Source organism: Phacochoerus africanus, chromosome 9 (assembly GCF_016906955.1).
Source record: "Phacochoerus africanus isolate WHEZ1 chromosome 9, ROS_Pafr_v1, whole genome shotgun sequence".
NCBI classification, from domain to species: Eukaryota; Metazoa; Chordata; class Mammalia; order Artiodactyla; family Suidae; genus Phacochoerus; species Phacochoerus africanus.
The window spans coordinates 83,093,969-83,107,133 of NC_062552.1; the positions used below are offsets into that span (position 1 = coordinate 83,093,969).

At 39.5% G+C, this 13,165-nt stretch overlaps 1 protein-coding gene across 1 annotated transcript in view; it reads left to right on the forward strand.

The window, feature by feature from the left end:
- The window catches only part of AVEN (apoptosis and caspase activation inhibitor), a 182,699-nt gene that overhangs the window by 24,770 nt on the left and 144,764 nt on the right, over window positions 1–13,165 (forward strand). The window contains exon 3 of the mRNA XM_047797533.1: window positions 10,567–10,744. Coding sequence (XP_047653489.1) covers window positions 10,567–10,744 — 178 coding nt within the window. The remainder of the gene's footprint in view (window positions 1–10,566; window positions 10,745–13,165) is intronic.

Here is a 13,165-nt window from a genome sequence, read left to right on the forward strand (position 1 = left end):
AGTTTTCAGTCCTTTCAAAACTTCTGAATAAGGCTTACTGAAATCACTTCTAGTAATTGGCACCTTATTAGAATTAATAGGTACATGGTAACAGGGACATTGCTTGAAAAGTCTTAAATGGTAAATGTTTCAAAATAACTCTTTGAGAAAACTGCTTCATGTTACTTGAACTAGGATGAGATTTCCATGTTGTTTAAAATGGCAAGTGGAGGAGTTCCCATTGTGGCTCAGTGGTAACTCGACTAGTATCCATGAGGACTCGGGTTCGAACCTTGGCCTCACTCAGTGGGTTAAGGATCCGGCATTGCCGTGAGCTATGGTGTAGGTTGCCGTGGCTGTGGTGTAGGCTGGCAGCTGCAGCTCCGATTGGACCCCTAGCCTGGGAGCTTCCGTATGCCGTATGCCGAGAGTGCAAGACCACCCCCCCCATCCGCCCCCCGCAAAAAAAAGGCAGGTGGAGGTGGTTACTCTGTCTCATTTTGTAGGGGTTGGGGTGGAGTTAAGCTCTCCATTCTGGGCTCTGTGATGAGATGTTAACAAGTGGACTATAGGGGAATTTGGGATGGGGGGCTTTGTTGTGGGTGAAATGACACTTGGCAAATCAAAACTTTTGATAAGCCCAAGAGATGATTTAGGAGACAGTGGTTCAGAACTCTGAATGTAAAGAGGAAACAAACCTTGTTTTTTTCTTAACGTTTGAGCTCACCAGAGGAGGATATTCTCTAAGTATTTACACTGTTTCTTTATTCTCATTTGCTCACATACACACTCAGAGACACTGGGTTTAGCTAACCGTGGGTTTGCAAGTTTGATGGAGAGAAGTTTGTTGGCTGGATCAAAAACTCCCAGTAGAGATATTTTAGAAAAGATTCATGTTCAGAAGTCCCCATTGTGGCTCAGTGGGTTAGGAATCTGACTAGTCTCCATGACAATGTGGGTTCAATCCCCGGCCTCGTTCACTGGGTTAAAGGATCTTGCTTTGCCGTGAGCTATTGTGTAGGTTGTAGACCTGACTTGGATCCTGTGTGGCTCCCGTTGTGGCAAAGGCTGATAGCTGTAGCTCTGATTTGACCCCTAGCCTGGAAATTCCCATAAATGCAGCCCTGAAAAGAATAAAAAAAAAAGAAAAAAAATTCTGGTTCATTTTGCAGCTCAGGAGATAAATATTGCTGAGATACTTTTGACTAAAGTATAGTATTAAAGAAAAGGGGGAAGCTTGTTGGAGCAAGGGATCCCATATACAAAGAATGAAGTAACAAGGAGATAAACTGATTGTGAGATAGCTGCTGAGATGGACCCTGATGGGTTTATTTATATAATTACATCAGCCTGAAAAAACCTGCAGTGCTGATCTGATAGTACCGTGAACTTTCTTCTGATAAGGAACCTAGGAAGTACAACATTACCCCATGTTGTATCCATATTGTGTTACTGTTCAGACTGGAGTGTATTTTTTATTTTATTTTTTGGTTCTTAGGGCCGCAGGTGCCACATATGGAAGTTCCCAGGCTAGGAGTCCAATCGGAGTTGTAGCTGCCAGCCTCCGCCACAGCAACGTGGGATCCGAGTCATGTCTTCGACCTACACCACAGCTCGTAGCAATGCCAGATCCTTAACCCACTGAGCAAGGCCAGGGATCGAACCCACATCATCTTGAATACTAGTCGGGTTCCTGCTGAGCCACAACGGGAACTCCCTGGAATGTATCGTTAGAAGGAAAAATGAGGAGATTTTGGGAGCTAGCCATGAAGATGAGTTGTATGGCCTCACATTCTTGCTTCTGCTAACAATCACTTTTCCATACGTCTTATTTTTATCAAACACTAAGTGTTACAATGAGAAAAAGATAAGAACTTAGAGAAGGAAAGGGACAGAGGCAAGAGTCCCGTGAGCTGAGCCATTGAACAACTGCTTCATGGGTTGTTTTCCCTTTTTTTCTCCGTCCTCGGATTCTTTCCACCTCACTTTTTTTGTGTGTTTCTTCATGTATTGATGTCTCTGAGCAAGATTGAGCCTGGACAGCCTGCCTTTTATCATTTGCTCCTACAGACTGAGTGGAATTTCTAGTTACATGCTTAATAAAATAATGAAATTGTATTATGATAAGACACGTTTGGATGCTGTGTAGAATTTGTTGTGAGAATACTCTTATCTTGAGTATCTTTATCCTTATAATAACAACTTTGTATGGGATCTGAAAATATGATCCTGTTGGTTCCTGATTTTCAAGAGAAGTCAGTTTCCCAAACTTTTCAAAGGGAGACACTCTTAAGGACGGCTTTTCAGATTGATGGCTCTGGAGCCCCATCTTGTGTTATGTTTAAGTGTGAAAATATGGACTTTCTCACATCTGGTACCTCCCTGTCTCCACCACTTCTCCCCTGAATTTGGCCTCCCCCCCCCCCCTTTTTTTTTTGGTCCCTGTTGGCCTTAATTTTTTTTTTTTTTGTCTTTTTGCTATTTCTTGGGCCGCTCCCGTGGCACATGGAGGTTCCCAGGCTAGGGATTGAATCGGAGCTGTAGCTGCCGGCCTACATCAGAGCCACGTCTGCAACCTACACCACAGCTCACGGCAACACTGGATCCTTAACCCACTGAGCAAGCGCAGGGACCGAACCCGCAACCTCATGGTTCCTAGTCGGATTCGTTAACCACTGCGCCATGACGGGAACTCCTGGCCTTAATTTTTAATTTATCCCTGGACATTCCTGGGCCAGGGTTTGCCTCTGAGTCACAACTGCAGCCTACATTGCAGCTGGATACATTTTTCATTTCTTTTTTTCTTCTTTTCTTTTTTGGTCTTTTTAGGGCTGCACCCATGTCATATGGATGTTCCAGGCTAGGGGTCAAATTGAAGCTATAGCCGCCGGCCTACACCATAGCCACAGTGGATACAAGCCTCGTCTGTGACCTACATAACAGCTCATGGCAATGCTAGATCCTTAATCCACTGAGCATGGTCAGGGATTGAACCTGAGTCCTCATGGATGTTAGTTGGGTTTGTTACTCCCGAACCACAAGGGGAACTCCAACACTGGATCCTTTAACTTACTGCAAGGAGCTGGGGAAACAAACCTGTGTCTCCACAGCGACCCCCTCAGCTGCTGTAGTTGGAGCCTTAACCCACTGTGCCATAGCAGGAACTCTAGTTGAATCTACCCCCAGAAGTTTGTCTTCAGAGCAGAATTTGGTTACTCTTTAGCTGGTTTCTTTTGAGAGTTAATGAGGCCCTACCTACTCAGTCCCTTCAGGCTTTTCTGTGAACCCCTTGTGCACACCCCCTAGTGGAGCACAGAAGACACAGCACTTGTAGCCACTGTTTATTTGCAGATGCTCAGGTCTCTCTGGTGCCGCCCTCTACTTGGTATCACTGCTGCTGGCAGGGTTGGGTATTGTGTCTGTTGGTGATTGGTTTCTACCTGTTCATCTCAGGGGCTTTGTGGCCATAGCTTGCACCTAGGTTTTTGTGGATGTTTTCCATGGAGCTTTGATTTTGCTACTCTCACGGCTTTGTGTGGTTTTTATGGGGGGATTTGGGAAGACAGAAACTGTGCCATTATGCTACCATCTTCCCAGAAATCCTCAAAAGGATTTTTCTTTGTTCACACTTTGCCATTTGACCCCCCTGGGCTTTGCTCTGAACCGCTCTCATTCCTTAGAAGCATGTTCTCCAGTTCTTGAACCTGGGGACTGCCTTCCAGCAGCCGACAGTGCTCTTCCTTCAGGAGACTAATCTCAGCCCACATGTCTGGGCTTAATAGGTAATTTATATATATATGTCGTATATTGCATTTAGGAACTTTTTCAAATATGACTATACTTTAGTGTGTATTTTTAATACACAATGACAGTTGAGGGCCACCTTCCTGGTATACCTGTATACAAGGTATATAGTATGTTTTTTATTCAATTATTAAAATTTAGCTTCTTGAAATCTTACATAAAAATTATTTTTGCTAGCGTGCTTTTCTAATCACAAAAGCTGTCATCAAACTCTTTATAGTGTGATTTTATTAAAAAGATAATTAAAATCGTGATATATCAATTGATGCTTATGGTCCAAATGATTAAGATAAAAATGGCATTAATATGGTTACAAATATAAAAGTTGGTACAAATGATAATATTTTAACTATTAACTAATGATACATTTTAAAGCTTGATAACATTTAAAAATTTTATAGTAGGATGAATTAGTATAATTTTCCAATTATACACATTGTAACATTTTTGGTTGGATATATTTGACATTATTACTTAATTACTGAAATTACTTTTCAGTGACTTGCTGTAGGTGGGTTTCCTTAAATGTGTTCTCTATAATGTCTTTTTTATCCTACCCGTTCCCTTCTGGGGTATAGTTATATTTTGGGAAGAACACATGAGGTTGTTGAAAAATGTGTGATTGACTATTTTCAACCACCTTCTTTGGGGGGGAAAAAAAGGGTGAGAGGATATTTAAAAAAAAATATTGCCCACACATATTGTTTCATATCCTGTCAAGTTAAACTAATGGTAAGTTAATGTAAATTACTGTTTTAAATTAAATAGGACTGCAGCCTCAGTAAATCATTTTATTGATTCTGCTGTGCATATGGTACCTTTTGTCTAGTTGTTTTATGCATTATTGGAAATGGAGTATTGAAGTCTGCAGATACTATTGTTGAACTGTTTCTCCCTTCAGTTGTGTCAGTTTTTGCTTCATTATTATGGGCTTCCCCTGTTAGGAGCATATGTTTAAATGTCTTTCTGATTGATTGACCCTTTTACTGTTGTATAGTGTCCTTCTTTGTCTCTTGTTAACAGTTTTGCCTTGAAGTCTATTTTGTCTGATACTCCAGCTCTCCTTTACATAGAATATCTTTTTCTATCCTTTTACTTTAATGATATTTTTATGTTTGAATCTAACATGTCTCATAATTATATTTTAGCATATAATTAGATTTTTTTTTCTTGGTTTCTTTGTCTTTTTAGGGCTGCACTCATGGCATATGGAGGTTCCCAGTCTAGAGGTAGAATTGGAGCCGCAGCTACAGAAATGCTGGATCTGAGCCGAGACTTCGACCTACACCACGACTCACAGCAACACCAGATCCTTAACCTGCTGAGCGAGGCCAGGGATTGAACCTGGGTCCTCATGAATACTAGTCAAGTTCACTAACTGCTGAGCCACGACGGGAACTCCACATATAATTGGATTTTTAAAAATCTCTTCTGCCAATCTCTGCTTTTTTGATTGAATTGTTTAATCTATTCATGTTTAAATTTTTTTTTTGGTCTTTTTGTCTTTTTAGGACTGCACCTGCAGCATATGGACGTACCCAGTCTAGGGGGCCAATCGGAGCTATAGCTGCTGGCCTACGCCACAGCCATAGTAATGTGGGATCAGAGTAGTGTCTTGTTACCTACACCACAGCTCATGGCAACGCTGGGTCATTAACACAATGAGCAAGGCCAGGGATTGAACCCGATGCTAGTTGGGTTTGCTAACCACTGAGCCATGATGGGAACTCCTCACAGTTAATGTTATTGATACAGTTGGATGTTTGTGCCTGCCATTTTACTTACTGGTTTTCCACTTCTGAATATTGTTCTTCTATTTCTCCTTTACTGCTTTCCTTCACACCAAGTGAATATTTTAACATAATATTTAAATACATTTAATGTTTTTTTTCCCCTTCTTTTTGGATAGTCTTTTCCTTAGTGGTTGCTCTAGGGGTTACCATGTATATTTAAACATCAGAATTGGAGTTCCCGTCCTGGCACAGTGGTTAACGGATCCGACTAGGAACCATGAGGTTGCGGGTTCGGTCCCTGCCCTTGCTCAGTGGGTTAACGATCCGGCGTTGCCGTGAGCTGTGGTGTAGGTTGCAGACGAGGCTCGGATCCCGCGTTGCTGTGGCTCTGGCGTAGGCTGATGGCTACAGCTCCGATTCGACCCCTAGCCTGGGAACCTCCATATGCCGAGGGAGCGGCCCAAGAAATAGCAAAAAGACAAAAACAAACAAACAAACAAAAAAAAACATCAGAATCGGTATCAGATAAGTTCATTCCAATGAGATACAGAAACATTACTCCAATATGGCTCTAGTCTCCATTTCCCCTTCCTATGGCATTATCATTATGCATGTTACATACCAGCAATCCATAGTTACATTTATTACCTTACATAATTTTATCTTTTAAAGAACAGGAGAGAAGAAAGAATAAGCATGTATTTATGACTTTAGTTATAAGACTTGTCTTATTTACTATTTCTAGTCTTCATTTGTTTCTGTGTATCCCCATGTGGGTCATTTCCTTAGTCTAATACAATTTTGCTGCCACTCACCTCATTTTTGCTGTTATTCGCGAATGTATTGTTGGTCCTGTAACCTATAGAAATATAATTATGCACATATTGTTTTATATAATTACTTTTAAGTTATTGGAGGAGGGGCTGTGCCAGGTAAATGATTTGCAGATAATTCTCCCAGTTGGTAGGTTGCCTTTTCATTTTACTTTGATGGTTTACTTTGCTGTGCAGGAGCGTTTTAGTTTGATGTAGTCTCACATGTTTGTTTTTCCTTTTGTTGTCAAATTGAAAAACTCATTTCCAAGACTGATATCAAGGAGTTTGCCGTCTGTGTTTTATTCTAGGAATTATATGGTTTCAAGTCTTACATTCAAGTCAATAATCCACTTTGAGTTATTTTTTGGTGTATGATACAGAATAGGGGCCCAATTTCATTCTTTTGCATGTGGCCCTCCAGTTTTCACATCACCATTAAAAGAAGATAGTGTTCTTTCCCCATAGTATGTTCTTAGCTACTTTGTCGTAAATTGAGCCTATATATATGGGGTTATTTTTGGGCTCTCTCTCCTGTTCCATTGTGTTTTATGCCAGTACCGTATTGTTTTGATTGATATAGCTTTGTAATACAGTTTGATGTCTGTAAGTATGATACCTCCAGCTCTGTTTTTCTTAAGATTTCCTTGGCTATTTGGCATCCTTTGTGGTCCCATACAAATTTTAGGATGGTTTGTTCACATTGGGTGAAAAATGCTGTTGGAATTTTGATAGGGATTGCATCAAATCTGTAGATTGCTTTGGATGGGAGAGACATTTTAATTCTACTCCATAAGCATGGGATACTTTTGCATTTATTTGTGTTGTCAATTTCTTATATCCAAGTTTTACATTTTATCGTATATACCAGACTAATTTCATAGTGATGATGTTAACATAATAATGATGCTTCATATGTGAAACCTCAGTTTTCACATTGCTTTCATTAATATTTTCTTATTCTGTCTCTCCATCATGGGACTTTGCATATTTTATTTTGTCCCAGAGTTTTGCAAAATGAACCGAACATTAGAGCTCTATGAACTTTTAAGATGGACCTTTCTCTAAGTTATATCAAATGTCTTTTAACTTTATTGCTTCTTACTACCCTCTTGTGATAGAGGCTAATGACAACTCTTCTTGTCTCCACAGTTGGGAGGAGGTAATGAGATTCTTATCCAGTGGTTCTTCCAAGTTGGGGATGAGTGAGTCATTGAGCTGTGTGAGGACTAGCCTATTATAAACACTGTAAATATTAAATATTAGGAACGGCAGGGTCATTAATTCTATCTAGGTCTCCAGTCTCCCATTTCAGTGCTTATTTCTGTGTTAATAGTTCCTTGGGTGTTTCAGATCATAATCCTTTCACATCGAGCTAATTATTTTGCTCAGGTTTACATTTTTGCCATGGGCTATCTATATCTGTGTTCAAAGTTTTTTTTTTTACTAACTGGAGGAGCCTGTCTGACTCTATTTACCCAGTGGGTCAACAAAAAGAATATTGGATTTTCCCGGATTAAACCCAGCCCGTATTTTCAGCTGTAGTTCTGTCCCCCAATTCTCATCAGTTGCAAGACTATTTTCTTTGGAATGTTCCCAGCACTTGTTATTTATATCACAGAGTTCCTTCACTCACAAACCTTTAATCTGCCAGAATCTTTTGGTGCTGAGAAACTTGCGGGAATGGCAGGAAACCTCTAGGTTTCAGGCGGTCTTTGCAATTTCTAGATGATGATGTGGATGGCCATTTTTTTGTCCTGTCAAAAAGGTTTATGATATTTGAGGGCTGAAAGTGATCTTGAAAGGCCATTTACTCCATTGTTTGATAAAATCTTATGAAATTTGATTCGGGTAAGGATTGTTGACTAGTGTTAAATTTGTTAGATGAAAATGGTTGATGGGGAACTAGAAATTTGTAGTGGACCAAAAATAACACCGCACAATTTTCTAAATGCAGTGAGGAAAATATACCTGTACAGTGGATGGATTAGGCTTCATCATTCATACTCATTGGTTAATCTTAACATTACTTAGGTTGGTGCAGCCATTTATCATCTGTCACTTGATGTACCACCAGCTTCATCACATAAATGGCTGTGCCAACTTAAATAATGCTAAGATTAACCTATGATGTAATTTAGCCAGAAAATAATTTATTAATCTATGATGTAATTTAGCCAAAAAATATTTCTCTATTGGATATTCAGGTTAAAAAAAATTAAAAAAAATACACTATTTCCTGCAAACTAAGCCATAAACAAATATCGCAAGGAATTAGGCAGATAGAGAATAGGTCCTTCTGCCTTATACATGTACTGGTCTCTTCAATAAATCAATGTTATAAAAATGGAATTTGTGCTAGATTCAAAGAGACTTTAGGGCTAAGCCATGAGATACAATGCATAGTCTTGAAATGGACACTGGCCTAGACAAACCAATGTCCAGGAAGTTTTGTGTATCAGTTGGGGAAATTTGGAAATGAAATGTACTGAAATGTAGAGGAGGAGGAGACTGAGGAGAAAAATCTGGTTACCAAAAAAGTATAAATTTATTAAATCTGGTTACCAAAAAAGAGTATAAATATATACGTAATAAAAGATCTGGACATGTATACACTAAGGTTGTTAGTGGTACTTCCCACGTGATAGGAATATGGGGTTTTTATTTTTTGCTTGCCTCTCCCTAGTTTTCTGCAATATACATGTCCTATTTTTGCATTAATAAACGCTTTCTTAAAGTCTAAAGTAACTCGTCCGGTAAAGATGGATTGTTTTAACATATTGCACAAGTTTTCTTCTTTTTTTTTTGTCTTATTATGGCTGTACTCAGGGCATATGGAAGTTCTCAGGCTAGGGGTCTAATTGGAGCTGCAGCTGCTGGCCTATGCCACAGCCACAGCAACCCCAGATCTGAGCTGCGTCTGTGACCTATACCACAGCTCACAGCAATGCCAGATCCTTAACCCACTGAATGTGGCCAGGGATCGAACCCTCCTCCTCATGGTTACTAGTTGGGTTTGTCACTGCTAAGCCACAATGGGAATTCCCAGGAGTTTTTTCTTGCTAAGGATTTTATAACCTTCGGAATACTCCTTTGAATTGTCTTTAGACTCTAATGCATCTCTTTGTAAATTTTTTTTATTAGGGAAAATTTTAAACACCTCCAAAAGTAGGTGGAATGACATGAATTTCCATGTACACATCATCCAGCTTCAGAAATGATCAGTTACACCCAGTTTATTACATCACTACCCCACCATTTCTTTCCACCTATTGTTTTTAAATACCACATGTTATATTTTGCATCCATAAGTAGTTCAATGTATTTTCCCTTTATTGGCCATGTGACATGTGGAAGTTCCCAGGCCAGGGTCAAACCTGAGCTACAGCAGTGACAACAATGAATCTTTAACTGCCAGGCCACCAGGAAACTCCTCAATTTCTAAAAGATGGGAACTTTTATTTCTAAAAGATGAACAATAGGTAAATAAAACATTTCCTTAACAGAAGAAAATATCTTGTTCACATTTCTCCAAGAGTCTTGTAAGTAATTTTCTGTAGTTACAGTGTTTGAATCAGGGTACGGATGGGTTGCCAACATTACTATGGTTACGTGTCCATGAAGCTCTTTTAATCGATAGGTTTTGCCCTCCACCCCCACCATTTCTTCCCTTGCAGTTTACTTGTTGAAGAAAACTAGACCCTTTAGCTTTTGTAATTTCTCATATTCTGCCTTTTTCTGCATGCTCTCTTAAAGTTTTAATACTCCAAACTGGAAACTATTCTCTCGTATGCATCCGAGCCGGGCTCCCATTTAAAGCTTATAAAATGTACTTATGGATGTGTTGATAAAATCGGTAAATTGGAAGAACTAATTTCCATCCTAAAGTCCTTTGAATGTAAGACACTTAGAGCCTTGATGGTTTCAGTAAGAAGAAACAAGTATTGAAACAGGGTGCGCTGGGGTAGACTTCAGAGATTCATTTGCACAAATTTTAGGTAGGAACTCAAGTTTCCTTTTCAAAGCTAAAGGAAACGTTTACTGAGAATGTACACCCTTATGTAACTCTCTTGAAATATTATTTACATTCTCAGAGCCTGACTTCTAAAATGTGCTCTTTATCGTGATACCTGTGTGCTATTTTTTGTTTTGATTTGTTTTTATAAAATTTCACTGCTAAGGCTACTAAGGTTAAGATTTCCACTGCTTGCTTATCGATTTTTCTCTAATGATTGCAGCCTGAAGATGACTGGGATGCAGAGACCTATGGAGAAGAGAACGATGAACAGGGAAATTATTCTAAAAGGAAGATAGTCTCTAACTGGGATCGATACCAAGATACTGAAAAAGAGGTCGATAATGAAAGTGGAGAAGCACAGAGGGGGACAGATTTCAGTGTCCTTCTCAGCTCTGCAGGTAGGAATTCCAGTTGCACGCGTACCACTTCGTGTTCTCAAAGTTGCATAGACACTTGTGTTCCTTTTCAAATAGCATTTCAATAATTAGCAATTCATTGCTTGTTCTTTGGATTTTAAATCCAGGGAAAGGGCAGTGTGTCTAGCAGTTTGCAGGGGAAAAAAATGACATTTCTTTAAGTGGAAGTCAGGGTTTTCATGTTCTGATGTAGAATGACTTTAAGTAGAAATGGATAAAAGGCTTTAATAGAAACGAAAAGTGCTAAGGCATACCCCTCTAAATTGGGTAGCCTGAGAAACAGGTGTTTTCTTTGGTTTTTGGTTTCACAAGAATTGGTACTTAAGGTTTTTTTTTTTTTTTTTTTTGGTCCTTTTTTACCTTTTTCTAGGGCTTGCACCCAAGGCATGTGAAGGTTTCCAGGCTAGGGGGTCTAATCGGAGCTGTAGCCGCCAGCCTATGCCACAGCCACATGGGATCCGAGCTGTGTGTGTGAGACCTACACCACAGCTCACGGCAAGGCCAGATCCTTAACCCACTGAGCGAGGCCAGGGATTGAACCCTCAATGTCATGGTTCCTAGTCGGATTTGTTAACCACTGAGCCATGACGGGAACTCCGGTACTTAAGTTTAAACAAAGCTTTACTAAGTTTCTGGAGTATATGTTCTTTTTTCCTTCTTTTATACATACTAGTGGGTGGGCACATATAGGAGCCATATGCACTTGGACATGAGAACTTTTTTGTGTTTGGACAGTCTTCTCTATCAGTAACATGAAAAACTCTTTCCTTCTATGACCAACTGTCTTTTAAGATCGACTCCCTTGAGCAGTGCACAGCAGTGGCAAGCTGGAGGGTAATAACAGGAAATGGAGCAGAGCTGGTTGTATTGAAGGATGTTCCCTACTAGGGTGAGGCCTAAGAATTTAAAGACTAAATGGTAGATAGAGTCATGGTTTTCAAGAGTTGGGGTTGGAGGATGGGAGGTAGTGTGTTTATAGAAGTGCAACATGAAGGCCCCTGGTGGTGCTGGTACCGATCAATATCTTGATTGTGGTGGTGGACATACAAACTTATACACATACACACGAGTGAGTCCAAATAAAACTCAGGGACTCTGATAAGATTGGATTGTATCTATGTCAAATGTCAGTTTCTGGTTGGGATATTACACTATAGTTTTGCAAAATGTCCTCACTGGGGCCGACTGTATAGGAGATCTGACTGTATTGTTTCTTCTAACTGTGTGAATGTATAACTGTCTCAAATAAATTGCCAGATTACCAAGTTTAAAGGATAAGGCTATGAGAAGCAGAGACATAAAGTGGAAATGGTATTTTCAGATGATTTAGTTTGAATTCTCTTCTCCCCAGCTTTTATGTTGCTATTGAGTTGTAATCTTTTTTTCTCATCTGCCTATATTTTGAATGCCTTTGCCAAACTAAGAATTGTAAAGTGGTGAATTCTCTTGAACTTAATAGAATAAACCCTTTGAGTGGAAAGGAAGAGGTAAGTGGAGGGAGTATTAGCTTGAGTCGGAGAGCAGATTCAGTCTGGGGTCGTTATGTCCTATGTCACACGGAGCGTTAACCCCCTTGTGTGGATGATGGCTGGTGACTCATCTTTTTGCCTCTCATGTGAATTTTTCACTATTGCCATCTGCATTTTGGCCAAGTAAGGATGTATAAGCACTTTCCTTCAAGGCAGGAGAAAGGTAAAACAGGGGATGATTAGTTTCAGTTTTTATCAGCTGTTCTAAAATTTAGGGGGAAAATTGAAGTAGTGTAATAAAATTAACATGTAGGCTATTGGTGGATTTAACGGAATCAGTTGTGTAGTCAGTTACTAGGACAGGATCTGGGAGTCGGTGTGGTTTTGTATAAGGAGCACGGGCCTCTAAATAGAACAGATCCTGGATTTGAACCGTGTTCGGGCTGTTTCTGTCTAATCTTAGGCAACACTATTCCTCTCTCAGTAGGAAATGTAAAAATAGTAGGAAGTAACAGAGCTTGATTTAATATTGGCATCATATCCCAAGTTTATCACTGACTTTAGTTCTGCTTAATATGTAACTGTGGTGCTTAGATTTAGTATTTATTTGAATTTTTTGTCGCTAGAAGCTTATTTAACTATAACCAGTAAAATAAAGTTCAATATCTTTTTTCCCTTGAATTTTAGACATAATAGCAATGGTTGCCAGCAGAATTTATGTATTTTCATTTTCCTGAGGAATTAAACATTATCCTTAGGTATAATATAATTGATTTGTTGAGTCTACTTATTGAATAATCAGTGGTAGTGATCTGAGTTGCCAGGCGTTTAAATGTTGGTGGCCTCAGATTCAGTCAGAAAATAGACGTTTCCCCTTTCTAGCACTTTGCTGCCTATACTTAGAGTTATTCATCTGTTTCTCCCTCATCTCGGT